General features: G+C 34.9%; 1 protein-coding gene and 1 long non-coding RNA gene across 3 annotated transcripts in view; both read left to right on the top strand.

Moving 5' to 3' along the window:
• Positions 1–425: 425 nt before the first annotated feature.
• Positions 426–10123, top strand: zfyve21 (zinc finger, FYVE domain containing 21). 2 transcript variants are annotated; one of them, XM_039653934.2, is made up of 8 exons: positions 426–684; positions 2313–2363; positions 3428–3596; positions 5089–5164; positions 5580–5671; positions 8067–8117; positions 8494–8624; positions 9432–10123. In XM_039653934.2, the coding sequence occupies exons 1-8, from the start codon at positions 469–471 to the stop codon at positions 9465–9467; spliced, it is 822 nt and encodes a 273-aa protein (XP_039509868.2). In that variant the 5' UTR covers positions 426–468; the 3' UTR covers positions 9468–10123. The 2 variants fall into 2 exon arrangements, with proteins under 2 accessions (XP_039509868.2, XP_039509869.2); XM_039653935.2 differs by lacking the exon at positions 8067–8117 and having other exon boundaries at positions 534–684.
• A 2188-nt stretch (positions 10124–12311) lies between these two features.
• Positions 12312–16398, top strand: part of LOC148977122 (uncharacterized) — a 52099-nt gene continuing 48012 nt past the window's right edge. Inside the window, exon 1 of the long non-coding RNA XR_016145637.1 lies at positions 12312–12418. This is a non-coding gene — a long non-coding RNA (uncharacterized LOC148977122). The remainder of the gene's footprint in view (positions 12419–16398) is intronic.

Raw genomic sequence — 16398 nt, 5'->3', positions numbered from 1 at the left:
AACATTTGCATTAAGTATTGGTTTATTTTAGTTTTGCAATTGACAGGAATTCTTGGAAATGCATGAATTTTAATTGTGCCCTAGTGAAAAGTGCAGTAGGGGTTCAGTCAGTGCCCACAATTTTGTACAGTCTACTCTATGGTTAGACAATACTTACACTGTGAGGATTTGGGAAAATTTGAACATTTAAGGTAGTGCAATGACTAACATTTGTAACAGTAGTAGCAGTAAAATAATAATAATAATAAAATCCAAAAGGACTCTTATTTTAAAATCTGTAAATCAAAGTTGCCGAGATCATTATTATTTTTAAATATTTTTAAAGGCTCGTTTAAAATTAAATATTTGCAATTTGTAATTGCTTAATTTTCAATTGGCTGTAAAACTTTGGAATTCATATTTTAATGGTGCCCTAGGTGTCCAAATACTTCACAATACACTAATATAATGGTTTAAGGAAGGACTCTTATGCTGAAGGTGTGCCTGTGTGAGTCTTGTGCTGCCGCTGATGTCTGTGGTGTTCTTCTCAACAGCAGCTGCGCACTCATAAACACAAACATGTCCGCGGTGCCTGACGGCAAAAAGCTGGTCCGGAGCCCGAGCGGACTCCGCATGGTACCGGAAAACGGCGCTTTCAACAGTCCATTTTCCCTGGATGAGCCGCAGTGGGTTCCGGATAAAGAGGTAATGAATCTTGTTCACAGATGAAGATGATGCTGAACCTGTGGTGGTTGGTCGGTCTGTCTCTGTCTTTGGGCGTTGTTTGCTCCTCAAGGCAACAAGAGCCAGTTGGAAGTATTTAGCAAATTTCCCAGATGGTGTTACAAAGAAAAAAGATGAGTAGTCTTTGATCAAAACAGACATAATCTCAGATGCATGGAAATCAATGCATCTCTCTGCTTTAGAGTGTGTATGCGAGCGACGAACATCCATGAATGTGGACAAAAACACTGGAAAACAACTCGTATGTGTTATTGATTGATTTTTGGGGTATGTGCCATGAACAAACTTTCTTTAATGATTCGTGTGTGACGGAAAAGCAAGAGACTGTCATATGATTAGCCACGCCCATTCATTATATTATGCTGAGGTATACATAAACTGCATAATCTTATATCTGGACGGCACACTTCGTGTTATTCTCGCATTAAATGTAAAGGAAGACATAACTGTCCAAGAAATTCCCTGCATACTTTGCCCGCTGACAGGAATGGTGGTTTACAATACAGTGAACTAATAGACTTAAAATTATTTGATTTTGGGAGGAGTAGGATATTGTCGAAACCGTACATATTATATAAGCATGTTTAAATGATATAGCTGAGCTCATGATATTTAGGGCTTTATTTGTAGGATTATGTATTAAAGGGATAGTTCACCCAAAAATTACAGTTCTGTCATTAATTACTCACCCTCATGTCCCAAACCCGTAAGACCCGTAAAACAAATCCACATGAATTGAGTAGTTTTGTCCAGATTTTTTAAGAGAAAAGATCGCTTTATATGATGAACAGATTGAATTTAAGCTTTTATTTACATATACACATTCATCAGCTCACACATCAGTTGTGGTAAACGAAAGCTCAAGCATGTTCACTTGATGTTCAAGAACCAATGAGGTTCATTCTCGTGTTACGCAGCATGTTTGAGCTTCAGCAAGAACCAATGAGCGTCAAGCAGGTTCGGTTGAGCTTCATAAAAGCCTCATTTCAATCTGTTTGTTCATCATATAAAGCGACAAGTCTCTTCAGAAAATTTGGACTAAACTGCTCCATTCATTTGGATTAGATTTACGATCTCTTTATTATCTTTTTGAAGCATCGAATTGCGTAGCTGGCAGTGGAGGGACAGAAATCTCTCCGATTTCATCAATAAGATCTTTATTTGTGTTCCAAAGGTGAATGAAAGTCTTACGGGTTTGGAACGACATGAGGGCGAATAATTCATGACAGAAATGTCATTTTGGGTGAACTATCCCTTTAAGTGCAAGACATGAAACTGTGGTCAGAACTGAACTGTTTTATTAGATTCAAACAGGCTGCTTCTGGTTTACTGTGGCCGCTGTCAGATAACATTACCTTAAATCCCTGTGTATTTTGCCTTAAAGGTTTTGGCCTTGATTGTATTGCTGCTACGCCAAGATATGAGAACTAAATTCAGCTTAATCTCTAGGGTGTTTCTGCTACACTTTCCTAATGAAATGCCATGGACTCTTGCAGCACATAGAGTCATACAGGTGCCTGTTCTTCTCTATGTCTGTGGTTTAATAAAGAGCCTTTAGAAATTCATGTTTCATTTGTGTCCTCTCTTAGTGCCCCAGATGTATGCAGTGTGATGCTAAGTTTGACTTCATCACCAGGAAGGTAAGCATGTGGACTCATCTTGTGTTACGAGTAATTTCGTACAGAGTTATGAAGATTCATAGAGAGGACAATGGTAGTTGCTGTATTGTTCCTTATAGAGACAGCCTTTATGAGTGTCTTCCTTTCAGTTTGATTTGTCCTTAAGTGTCTTTGTGTTTAGTTTTGCAATAGTATGTAATTGCTAGTTTCCCTTCCTGTTTCCCCCCTTTCTTTTCTTTTTGCTTTCCTGTTATCGACTGTTCTTTTAGTGTGTTTATATCTCTGTCTTTGTGGTTATGTGATAGTATAGAATTTTAAGCCCTAACAGAACACTTTTATGTAAATTAAAAAATATGTTATATATATATATATATATATATATATATATATATATATATATATATAAAATCTTTTATTTCACATCCTTTAAAAAAAAAAAAAAAAAAAAAAAAAAAAAACTCCTTCCCCTGAAATTAAACAAATAACTATATTATAATATACTGTTGATATAAAATTACTCACACCATGGTTTTGGTTATAACACTTACCATAGCATGTGTGCATGTACACAGCCATTTTTTTTGTCAACAATTATTTTTATTGAATAATCAGGTCTCTTATGATCACCAAGGCTGCATTTATTTGATTAAAAATATAAAAAAAACCTATAATATTTTGGAAATATTATTTTATATTATATTATTATTTTTAAAATTTTTAATCGAATAAATGCAGCCTTGGTGATCATAAGAGACCTGATTATTTAATCAGAGGTTTGATTAAAAAAATAAATAAATAAAATAATATATATATATATATATATATATATTTGTTTGTTATTTTCAAATAAATACAGCCTTGGTGAGCATAAGAAACTTATTTTAAACATTTAAAAAAAATCTTACTGATCTCAAACTTTTGAATGGCAGTGTATATTTCAAATAGCTACACTATAGTGTGTGTATATATATATATATATATATATTTATATATATATATATATATATATATATAATTTGCTGTACTATTTTGTTGTTGTTGTGTTTATTTATTAAAGCAATGCGTGTATGCTCTTTGTATGTCAGCATCACTGCCGGCGCTGCGGTCGGTGTTTCTGCGATAAATGCTGCAGTCAGAAAGTGTCTCTGCCCAGGATGTGTTTTGTGGATCCGGTGAGGCAGTGTGCGGAGTGCAGCCTCATTTCACAGAAAGAGGTGGAGTTTTACGACAAACAGCTTAAAGTGCTCACTGCCGGTGGGTTGAACAAACACACACTCGAATGCTTTTAGCTTCAGACCACTGACACGATTATTCCTACTTTTGCATTCATAGACTCGCTGTTCAAAGTTTACGATGTTGCTATTATAGACCATGGAGAGCGCATGTATGTTACATAACTACTGTAGCTTACTTCAGCACTGACTTAATGAGTAATCCTTTACCTGACTCAACTTAACTGCTGCTGGAAATAGAATTTAGCTACTCTGCGTTTGCTTGAGTGTGTGTGTTTGGCAAAGACTGTACTGATGGAATCAGGTAAAATACACAGTTCTGCGATCACACAACTAGGGATCAGTGCATAGGCCGAACCTATATTCAATTTGTAAATTTGCATGCTCAGATGGCCTATTTTAACATTTGAATCACCTTTGCTTTCATTTAAAACGGACTTAAAGTTTATGTTTAAAAATAATTAGGCGACATTGTTAAATATTAATATTCAGCAATATTACTGTTTTGACCACACTGACACTGTTAGATGAGAACTCAACTTAGCTGAATGTGAATGATGACATCACTGTTTTCTGCAAAGCTGCTGCTTTGTTTAATTTATAAAACAGCTAGTTCCACGGTTGAAACGGTTGATTTATTCAACCTGAAAATAATCCGCTTACCAGTATCAGCTAGAATTTTAATATCGGTGCTTTTCTAAAATGTTTCTTCAATAGCACTCGTTCAAAAGTTTGGGATCATTACAAATTTTCTTTTAAAAGGAATAGATACTTTTATTCAGCAGGGATGGAATCCCACAAAAAATATTAAGTAATATTAATATGAAAGATAATAATAAGAAATGTTTATTGAGCATCAAAACCACTTACTAGAATGATTTCTGAAGGATCATGTGACGTATAAAGGCAGGATACGTAAATTTGAGATTTTGAACGTATCCAACAGAGAAACTCCCACCCCCTCTCTTCTGGGCTACAGACACTCGATTTTTATACTCTCCTTTTCAGAGTACTTACATTTTAGATATGCATTGGTATATAAAGACAGTTTAAACAAGTTTGGGAAAATAGTTTTAGCCTACCCTGCCTTGATGCTGAAAATTCAGCTTTGCAATTTTCAAAATTTGAAATGACTTTTTAAAATTGTAATATTCTTTTACAATATTACTGTTTTGAGTGTATTTTTGTATAAATGCAGCCTAGGGACTTCTCCTATGTTTGTTCAAAATCTTTACAGACCCCAAACTTTTTGAATGCTACTGTACAGCACCAATTTTTGAATCTGGATGTAACTGACTTTCGAGCCGTCTCCTAATGCAAGTCTAACAGTCTGTTTTGAATCTGAAAACACTCATGTTTGAAGGTGTTTATTGTTGCAGTGTGACTAAAGAAAATGGCTACTTGGACTTTTGGTACTGTAAATACTGAGATCTTAAATTTATATGGAAAATGTTGTCAAATACACCAATAAGTATTTACACTGACAACCTTACAGCCTTTTTCTTGCATTGTAGGAGGAACCTTCGGGGTCAGAGTGGGTTCCTCGGAGAAATCGGAGACCATGGTCTGCCGCTTGTCCAATAATCACAGGTATGCGTGTAGGCACTCATAAATTGACTTCTTTAGCATATCTTAAAGGGATAGTTCATGCAAAAATGGAAATTCTGTCATAATTTACTCATAATTAACTCATAATTTACTGTCATAATAAGTTGTTACAAACCTTTTTTTGTTCTTCTTTACACAAAGGAAGATATTTGAAAGAATGTTTGTAACCAAGCAGATCTCGCCCCCCATTAAATAGCATATTTGGGGGAAAAAAATACTATTGTAGTCAATGGGGGGCGAGAGATAGTTGGTTACAAACATTCTTTCAAATATCTTCCTTTGTGTTCTGCTGCACAAAGAAATGTAGACACGTTTGTAACAACTTGAAGGTGAAGACAGAATTTTAATTTTTTGGGTGAACTATCCCTTTAAAGTGTGTCTTTCATTGCTCTTTTAGATATCTCTTCCTAGACGGTGACAGTCATTTTGAGGTGGAGCTGTCTCGCATTTCCAGTATGCAGGTGTTGACTGAGGGCTCGACTCCGGGAGGTGAGGCTTTGAGGAGAAAACCGTCAGAGCAATATAAACATTATTGATTTTTGTGAGTAGATACTAGGTAAATGCAATGACTGTGAAGAAGAGCAACGTTTTGTGATCTTGGCACATTTGCTAACATTGAGTACAGCATTTGAGGATGCTAAAACCCTCTCTAAAAAGTTGCGTTACATTACATTATATCCACATGGAAGGTTTGGGTTCGGTATAATTTATTTTTAATGTTTTTTTAAAAAAAAATCCCCTTGCTCACCAAGGTGCATTTATGTGAAAAATGCAGTCAAATATTGTAATGTTGTGAAATATTATTACAATTTAAAATAACTTGTATATTTATAATGTATTTTATTTTGTGACACTCTTCAGTGTCACATGATCCTTCAGAAATCATTCTAATATGTTGATTTGCTTCTCAAGAAACATTTCTGATTATTGTCAATGTTGAGAACAGTTGTGCTGCTTAAAGGTGTAGTAAGCAATTTCTGAGAAACACTAATATTTGAAATCGACACCCAAACAAACACTCTATGCAACATAGGCAACCATTAACAGCTGGCACGTCAGACAGCTCGCACAAGTGTGGATGAATCACAACAGCATACATGAGCAATATCACACGATATACATGAGCTCTATATCATGGCTGTGATTGCCTACGGCTGAATTAAACACTAAAAATATTGATGGTTTAACTTAAAGTAAGTAACCTGGTTGCCTTAATTTTAAGTTCATTGAACTGGAAAAAGTGAGTTAATACAATGAAGGAGATTAATTTAACCATCAGAAACTCAAAATGATATGTTATCTGAACTAAATAAATTATTTAAGTTGATTTGACAGAAGAAAAAATGTGATTACTACACTGTAAAAAAAATATTAAAATATTGTTGGTTTAACTTAAAAAAAAGTAAGTAACCAGGGTTGCCTTAAAATATTAAGTTGATTGAACTGGAAAAAGTGAGTTAATACAATGAAGTAGATTAATTTAACCATCAGAAACTCAAAATAATAAGTTATATCAACTAAATAAATTATTATAAAGTTGATTTGACAAAAGAAAATATGTTGTGATAAAAAATCTTGAAAATATTTTTTACAGTGCAGCCGTGCTAATATAAATGTATATATCTGGAGCTCACATCTCCGAAATTTTTTAAACAAATGGTCAAATAAGAGCTAGATTTATATACAAGTTGCATATTTGAGGTCTAAATAACTACATTCTCACTTGAAAAGGCTCTCAGCCAATCAGATTCAAGAACCAGAACTAACTGTTGTATAAAACAAGCGTATTTTGGTTCTGTGAAACAGCAAACCAATGTCACTCGCGTATAGAGCAAAAACAACACCAACTTCTTGTTCTCTCCGTAATGTCTCTCCTTTTTCAGGGCTTCTTGCTCTCTAATGTCTTTCCAGTGCTGGAAAGTTTCTCCAGTATTAACACGGGTCCTAACTATTGCCTGATCGTAACCCGTCTTTCTCCCGTTATATTCCTCTGACCTTTCCTCTTGATAATATATAAGCCATCTCTCCTTTCTACAGTCTTTCTACAAATGTCCTGCTTGCTCTCTCTCTCTCCTCCCCCATCATGAGCGGACACGCCCCCTACTGATGATTGGCTACAGGTGTGTTGTGCTGTTCCGTGGATCGGTCCAATGAAATTAGTTTTTTTTTATTTACACAGCTTATAAACACAACATTTTCAGTACACACACACAGAACAGACATCTTTTAAATATTCACAAAATTGTTCGATTAGGCGTTTATTTAAAATTTCAACAGCATTTCTCAGAAATCGCTTACTGCACCATTAATATCTTTTGGAAAGCGTGCTACTTTTTTTTTCCCAAGATTTGATGAATAGAACATTCAAAAGGATGTAATTCATATAGAAAATCTTTTATAACATTTAAAATGTCTTTGTTATCTTTTGATCAATTTAATGCATCCTTGATGAATAAGTATTAGTTTATTTAAATAGCAACTTAAAAATTAGTTTCATTGCTAAACAATAAGTCAAGGTAAACTTAATAGTTATCCTCAATAAACTATGGTGGCGCAATATTTCTTTTGTTATTTAAAGAACGCCTTAGTAATGTGTGCCTATAGGCCGATCCACAACGAACTAACCAAATATTAAAAATGAATGGATTACAATGTAAAAGATTGTTTTTGTGTACGTAACGATGTAGTGAAAAAGGGACCATGCGCTTTAGTTCGTTAAACATTTAAAGCATGACTTGCATGTCCAAATACTTGTTGGGGCCAATTTATGTACATCTACTTGCTGTGTGATGCATACCTAAATCTTTTCTGTTGGTTTATATTTATATTTCTTTCCTTTTAACGTTCTCTTCTTTTCTTTAACTTCCTTGTTCTCTGCATTAAGAGAAAGATATATGCTCGTACACGAGCTTGCTGGACAATCAAATATCTGAAGGTCAGCGTCCCTCTATCTCTCCTTGCTGTCCATTTTATTTTCCCCTTGTCTAAAATTTGTGCCATTTAGTGTGTTTTCCTTGTTGTTACCGTCATATGATATAAGTAACCTTGCATGCACTCATTTCCTTTGACCTCGATGTCAAAGCAAGGCAGTCTCATGAAAGGCTGCAACTGCATGTTTATTGTGACGCTGTGATAGTCCCTCAGACTTCAGCACCATTTGGCTGTCGTATTATGCGAGTCGCAAATCTAATTTGTGCATGTACAAATTACAACGATTAACTACATGAGGAACATTTGTCATGGCAAACTCTGAAAGTTGCCTTGACAAAGGATTGTGTCGAATACCACCACTGACCTTTGACCTGTTTTAGGGGGTTCTCTCCGTGCCAATGGCATGGTGCTTCAGTACAAGCCACCAGGATCTCAGAACCTCCAGGATCTCTACATGGACACTGCTGATGACAAGCGCGCCGCATCTGCCTGGCTTGTAGCTATGCACAAAGTAGGTGTGAGTGAAAGTATACACTGTAAATTTAAAAAAAATAATAATAATCATTTATTTTATTTATTTATAAATAGTTTTTTCCAATTGGATTAAAAATGTTTGATGCAAGAAGAAAAAAAACTATATATATATATACATATATGTATTTTTTTTTTTTACAGTATTTAATAAATTATATTTATAACTCTAATCTAAACATTTGACTTTACATAATATATGTCTGTATATGTATGTGTGAGTGTGTGTGTGTGCGCACACATGCATGTCTGTGTGTATACTGTATATACATACTATACACGCATATATTGTATATTACACATTATTTATAAATATTATTTTAATATTTATTTTTTTATTGCCACACATAGAGTCCAGTGGTGATGGAAATAGTTTTTAATCAATTATTTGAAAGGGACAGAACTGATTTAAGAAAGTGAATCAAACTTTTTTTTTAAAACAAAGCCTAAATAAGAGGTGCTTTTGAAATGATAATGGGAATCACAATTTTGTTTAATTTTATATTACTTGCAAAATCATTAAGTACTCCATAAGGCAAGCTTTAGGTTTATTCTATTAGAATGGGAACAAAATCTCATTGTCATACTTATGTTTTATATTATATATTTAATTATATGTTTTAACTCCGTAAAATGTGATCATAGCTGGATTTCCAATTATAAAGCCACCATGTTAAGCACCACAATTTCATCCAGCCATAGTTGTTACTATGATACTGTGTTTTCTGAACTTCACGACTCCTCTATATTATAGTAATATTATGTTTGCTGTTCCTTGCTTGTCTAGGCTGCCAAACTGTTGTATGAGTCAAAGGACCAGTAAAATGACGATGGGAAAAGCACGGAGAGGGTTGGACGGAACAAAAAGGAGAGAGAGAGAAAGAAAGAGAGGGAGATCAAACCAAGTATTATATGTTATTAATTTTTACATGTACTCTAAGATGCTTGTATGATTTCTATTTAATATTTGACTTCAACTCCCCGTTGAGACAGACCAGATTTACTTACAACTTCTCCGTCTGTGCCAAGTGGAGGACCAAGTTTTCCGACGATTCTCGTGCAATATGGACATGTATGATAATATATAAACACATCATTTAACAGATGCTTTAAGTGTAGTCTCGCGTATCGAAGTTTTGTAAACAAAGTATATTTTGTCAGATATTCTTATTTTAACACAAAATGCTGTGTATCTACTTTTTACTGCCCGAGTATTTACAATATGTAGTCTTTTTTTCTTTCTTAACATATTTGAAACACTTTTGGAATTGTTTTCCTACACTACAGAATGACGTTTGAGGTCTTAGTTTGTTGTAACGTGTTTGCGTCTGCAGAGCAAGATTTCTCTTTTTTTTAGAAAACTGAAGATCAGCCAGATTGCCTGGACTCATTTTAAACTTTGTTCGAGGTCATCAGGTTTTGTTTGCCAATTTTCGATTTTCAATGTACACCAAATAAACATCTTCAGTCCACAACTGACCAATTAACGTCTGTGCTAATTTACTTTACAGAACCTTTTTTTTACTTAAAGGGATAGTTCACCCAAAAATGGAAATTCTGTCATTAATTTCTCACCCTCATGTCGTTCCAAATCCATAATACTTTAGTTCATCTTCATAACATTAATAAAGATCTTTTTTGGTGAAATCTGCGAGATTTCTTGACATGCAAGAAGAACCAATGAGGTTTATTCTCCTGTTACGCATCACGTTTGAGCTTCAGCAAGAACCAATGAGGTTTGTTCTCGCGCATCAAGCGAGAGTAAGTAATTTAATGACAGAATTTTCATTTTTGGGTGAACTATCCCTTTAATTCTGATGCAGAATATTCCTTTTTGCTGACAGGTTGCAGGTTTCATTCCTTCTCACAGGGCTTAAAGGGATACTCCACCGTTTTTCATATTAAACTATGTTATTCCCTTAAGACGAGTTGATGCATATACCTCTCTCGTCTCAGTGCGTGCACTCAATCGCTCTGGCACGCCAGACACTTTGATAGCACTTAACCCTTGTGTATCAATTTAAAAAAGTTACACATAGGTAAAAAGAGGACAAAAATGTCCATGTCAAAAAAACTCATAAAAACGTGACGCTTTGGAGCACAGACTTAAGTTTGGTATCATTTTAAAGAAGACCCTTTGCAGATTATTGCTGAAGTAAAAAAATAATATTAAGTAAATCCAAAAAAAAAGTTGTATAGGTATAAGTTTATGAAAATTATTTATAAAAAAATATTTTATATAAAATATATATATTTTTAAATCAGGTTGAACTCAAAACTGCAAAAAAAATCAAAGCCATAAATCTAAATAGGTTGTGTTCCAAATTTGAGGATGATATCTCAAAAAATGAGCTTTCGGTAACAGTTTGTTTGGGCGTAGTAACATATTTTCCCCATTGGGTGCCAGCAAAACCCCACTGGAGCTCACAGTGATTGGATTGGAATTTGCAGTTTTTCTCTCTCAGTATTACAAACACACACATGCGCACACACACACACACACACATTTTTTTTTATTACACACATACTAACCACACTCTGACATCCATACCAACACACCCACACAAATATTGTTGCATAATTTATCCAGTTGGCTCTGTAGTATGCCGAACCAGAAAACAGGAATAAAGCGATATTTGTTTTATTGGCCAAACTTAAAAAAAAAATGGCAACATCTGATAAAAAAATAGCAAAATATAAAATTGTGAAGCCTTGCCATAAGAATGAAAGCCTCTTAACAAAGATTGCATAATTTTATAGTTAACTGAACCGGGGATTAAAAATGGCAGTTTTAATGGGTTTCAATGGGGACATTTTTGTCCAAAAGGCGCTGAGAGGGAGTATTTGAAGAGTTCAGATGCAAAAGCCTCTAAATGCCATTTGAAATTTTCTTCTTTAATGATGATTTTTATCAAACTTGTATATTTAAGTTCAGTAATTTCACTTAAATAACAATTAATAGGTAATTATCATTGCCATTTAAGTGAAATCACTGAACTTAAATATGCAAGCTTGATAAAAATGATCATTCTAGAAGAAAATTTCAAATGGCACTTAGAGGCTTTTGCATCTGAACTCTTCATTTTTTGTACCTAATGCAAAACATATTTTTTTTTAAGAAAATGACGGTGAAATAGTAAAATTCCAATAAAAATACACACCTGTGCCAAGTTTTTTGCAGTTAGCTTTAACACAGGCAAAGTGATCAAAAAAACAAAACTGAAAAGGACAAAAATGTCCATAAGGATGCACAAGGGTTAACTAGCCCAGTTCATTCAATATGGGCCAAGCAGAGAAGCGACCAAACACATCCATGTTTTCCCTATTTACACGAGCAGTGTAACTCGAGCAAGAATGGTGACACAAAATAAAACATTGCACTTTTATAAGCGTGTAAAGTGGATAGCTATAATGTATGGCGGAATAACACAGCAAGTGCTTGGGAGCACTTCGACTCGGCGCAGTAATATCAAAGTCCCCTGCCTCGAGTGATGAGTCGACTTGCTGTGGTATTTTGCAAATAAATCTGCTCAAAATGTAAATAAATCACCTTCCACGATAAACTGGACACCAGTCACTGAATTCGCATTCGTACTGTTGCAAAATGCACTCTGCTTCACACACTATTCAAAATTGGTGTCAGCATACAGTAAGCTATCCATTTCTGCACAGCCATGAGCTTTGTTCTAAAGATGAGCTGCTGCCCTCTTGTGTTCAGTACACAGCGGAACAAGACCTTCATTCAGCTTTAATCTGCCACGAGAAACAAAACAAGTAAGAAAAGCAGTATCAAGCCATTACACTAAGCTCTTCTAACACAGATATTGTATGTGAAAGAGGATTCGCTGAATAAATTAATTTGGTTGTCCTAAAATGATAAATGGGACACTATGTGGTCTTGTGGACAGACATGCAGTGCAATATTTGGGACAAGGCCTATTAACCTTTTTATAATCACCACCAGTCATATATTTTCCACAGGTTCTAAACCAAATTTCCACATCGTGAATTCATTTCTGTTCATTTGCAGATTTTCGAACTAAAAGTTGTTGTTGTTGTTGGTTATTGCCAGGTGCTGCTCAGCGAGGCTAATGTTTTAGGTTTGTGTTGATGCTAATTTGAGCTGTTAATGGATACGAACCACTTTCTGCATCCCTCGAGTGATCTTATTGAGTTTGTCAACATGAAAACAGCAGTAAATAGCTGTTTATGGGTCGGTTGTCAGCAGGTTGCCACAGTAATGTGATGTTGGGGGTGTATAATAGCATGTTATTATCTACAGGAGACTTGAGCAAAAACTACAAACTGGGGCCAAAACTCTGCATTCTTTTTAAATATAGCTGTGTGTGTGTGTGTGTGTGTGTGTACAATCAGCATAATCATTGAAATGAAAAGTAAAATTGATATTGGTAGTTGAATTTGTGCAAAAGCCTGGTTTGAATTTTGTTTATTTTGCATATTTCAGTGAAAGCTACAAATCTGACTAGTTGCCTTTTTCTGACTTTTCTTTCTAGTTTGCATTCTTTGAATTGATTTGAATTTTATTTTCATTGCAAATGATACATTCAGCATGATCTGTTTTGCAGAAACAGATGCTTTGTTTCCACATTTAAATGACATTTTCTCAAGTTTGGGTGTGTGCGATTTTTAAGCCAACTTGGCACAAATATCATAATACATAAAATATAACAAGTATTTAAATGATAAGCATACAACAGTATGCAGTATACAACAAAGCAGTGGAATACGGTATCCCACAATGCAATGCACTCAATTTGACCTTCCATTTCCTGCGTAATGAAAGATTACTGCCATTCTCTTTTTGACTTATCAGACTGTAAGAATTTCAGAAATTATTATTATTTTTTACACAAAATTAAGTGGCATATTTATTTAACAACTGGTTCAACTCACATGCAACTTTATGAGGTCATGTGACATACTATTTTTAGTTATTGCAGAATGCTTGTACAGTATAATATGCAGCATTCAGTGAGCTAGTTTTCGAACATAGCCAATAATATAGCATCTTTAATCATAAGTCATCTTCTAAGTCATTTAATCATTTAATCACAATCAACTTCAAAATCAAATGTTTCTGAAGGGCACTGTGGTGTCTTGAGAGAAATATTAGGAAATAAACATACCTGCATCTATGTACTGAAATAAGAAAATTAATTTGGCTTTACTATATTAGTCAAACACATTCATGCATGGACCTGCAGAATATCTTTAAATAATGATTAAAAAAAAAAAAATCATATGTATGTATATGTATGTTTTAAAAGTCCAGCTGAAATGGTAAAAATGTTTTTCAAATGAACAGTAGAGGAGAGTCAAGTTCCATGAAATCCAGCAGAATGCAGTGTGTATCTCTGCTGCCCTCTTCAGGAATATAACAAGGCAAGCCTCATATGAAATCACAAATATAGTTTGTACAATCATAGATTCATAAAATATGCATTTTTAACATACAGTTACTTTTAAAAATGTATATCTTTACTGTACCTGATTCTTCACAGAGAGAAGTGTGTTGCCCCCCCCTCTCTCTCATTCATATATATATATATAGATAGATAGATAGATAGATAGATAGATAGATAGATAGATAGATAGATAGATAGAAAGTTAGATAGATAGATAGATAGATAGATAGATAGATAGATAGATAGATAGATAGATAGATAGATAGATAGATAGATAGATAGATAGATAGATAGATAGATAGATAGATAGAAAGTTAGATAGATATATTGATATACACAAACGTTACTTTTTGTAATTTAAAGAGATATTTGATAAACGTGTTAGTAAATCTATTGTTTGTTGGAAATGTTTTAAAAGATGATACCAACATGAATACAAATATTATTTTTGTGCATTTTAAACTAAACCTATAAAAAATGTTGATCTTTTTCGTCATCTCAGACATCTTTATATTTCACTGACCAGATTATCTTTTGTTTTCTTTCGACAAAAGCAAATCTTTCTTTTGCAGAACTTCATCCATCTTCTACTTTTTATTTTCTTCCTTCTCATTAGCTTTTAATTCTCTCTCTCTCTGGCATGGATGCCTGTATTCTACCTTTTTCTATGGCTGTTTGTTCCTCAAGGGATCTTATTAGAAAACACTCATGTTTTATAGCACCTGTTTAAATCCTCACTGTGATCTCTTATAACCTTGGCACTTCTGTGGAAATGGCTTTTACTCCCATCAGCTTAATGTTAACCAGCAGGGCAAGGAGTTCAACAAACACACACAAAAAACACACTTGAACTGGTCGGTCATTTTTTTAGTAAACACTTTTGTCAAACTCTCTTTTCACATCATGATAGCAATCAATGGTACAAGTGGTCTAAATGTTAAACCATGTACATATATCTTCTCTGGAAGTCTCAGGACCAAACAATGTTCGTCCAATCATTGCATTCGGCCCAATTATATGCTGTCCTACTTGCCAGACAACATATATTTTCATACCTTCGCGCAAACAATAAGCTAATGCTGCGTTCGGTTGCCATGTCGTAATTATCAATGTATTATCAACGGCGAAATACAACTGCAGCAGTCAGGTGGTACAAGTAAGAGCTCAAGTTGTTTTATGTTCATTATTCTTGTAATGTTACAGAGCCCCTAATGTAGAAAAAAATATGAGATGGGATGAAAAATTATTTGCCTATGTTTTGTGAACCCCGGGAAACTGCATTCGCTCGCAAAGAAAACAAAACCCTTGTGAACGAACGCTAACGTTTTTGTGAGGGAAGACAAAGGTTTAACGAGTAAACGCAAAGTTTCTCAGGAGAACGAAAAAGCATTGATTTATTATTTTTCCTCCTTCCATCTCATATTTTTTTCCACCAACATGGCCGTGTTTCCACCAAAGCGTTTTTCCACGCGCCTTTCAATTTTTTTCAATAGGAGCGCGCGTTTTTTAAACGCCATGAGCGTACCGAGGCGCTGAGCGTTTTTTTCACGCTGAAGTGCCGAGCACCCAGCGTTTCTACTGGTCGCTGGGAGTTGAAAAATGTTCAACTTTGGATAAAACGCAGCGCTAATCACTGTCACTTTTTACCCAGTCGTCCAATCACAGTGGAGGAGGGGCGGGACTAATACCACACCGACCAACAGTCACAACATTCAACTGCTGCGGATATTCTGTATCATAGCAACGAAACGTCTCAACGGAAAAAAACGCTGTGCTGCCAAAACGCTCTCAAGCGCCCAAAGCACGGCATCTTCAGCAGAGCGTCTAGCGTTTTCAACTGGCTAAAAACGCTTTAGGGTCTCCGTATAATGTGCTGTGAGACATGAGGTAATACCGTCTGTCGTCTCGTGCCGCTTTGCAGGCTTTGGAGACTCTCTGGAGGCGATCTCATGCTTTCAAAGCTAGCTTGCTATTGCTAGCCTCTCCGAAATTGCCTACTCTACCTTTAAAGTCGCACCTAGTGTCACAATCCTGCTTTCCATTACAACAGTCCATCTATGCAAAGTCGTGTTTCTTCAATGAGCAAGTTCAACTTCTTGTTTGAAATCCCACCTTGTTTTCTGAGCTTTATTTTTTTCCCAAGGTGTGATAGTGCACAGTATTTCAAATATATGCCATTGGATATTTTCTCATGAAATTACATTTGTACATTTTTAAACGTGACTTAAGTGTCTCAAAACTAATTTGGGGGGCGTACAGGCTGACAGTGTCTGTAAGCTGACAGATCTCCCCACTAAAAACCCTTCCCCCTTATTACTTTAAACATAG

This window comes from Pimephales promelas, chromosome 11, assembly GCF_988280905.1.
Source record: "Pimephales promelas chromosome 11, fPimPro1.hap1.1, whole genome shotgun sequence".
Lineage (NCBI taxonomy): Eukaryota > Metazoa > Chordata > Actinopteri > Cypriniformes > Leuciscidae > Pimephales > Pimephales promelas.
The sequence above is the reverse complement of the archived record's forward strand: the minus strand, read 5'-3'. Positions and strand labels throughout refer to the sequence as shown.

Coding starts and splice junctions, on each gene's coding strand:
- zfyve21 (XM_039653934.2), top strand. CDS start 469: ATGCTGAAGGTGTGCCTGTGTGAGTCTTGTGCTGCCGCTGATGTCTGT. Junction 3,597..5,088: donor GCTTAAAGTGCTCACTGCCG/GTGGGTTGAACA, acceptor CTTGCATTGTAG/GAGGAACCTTCGGGGTCAGA. Junction 5,165..5,579: donor CGCTTGTCCAATAATCACAG/GTATGCGTGTAG, acceptor TTGCTCTTTTAG/ATATCTCTTCCTAGACGGTG.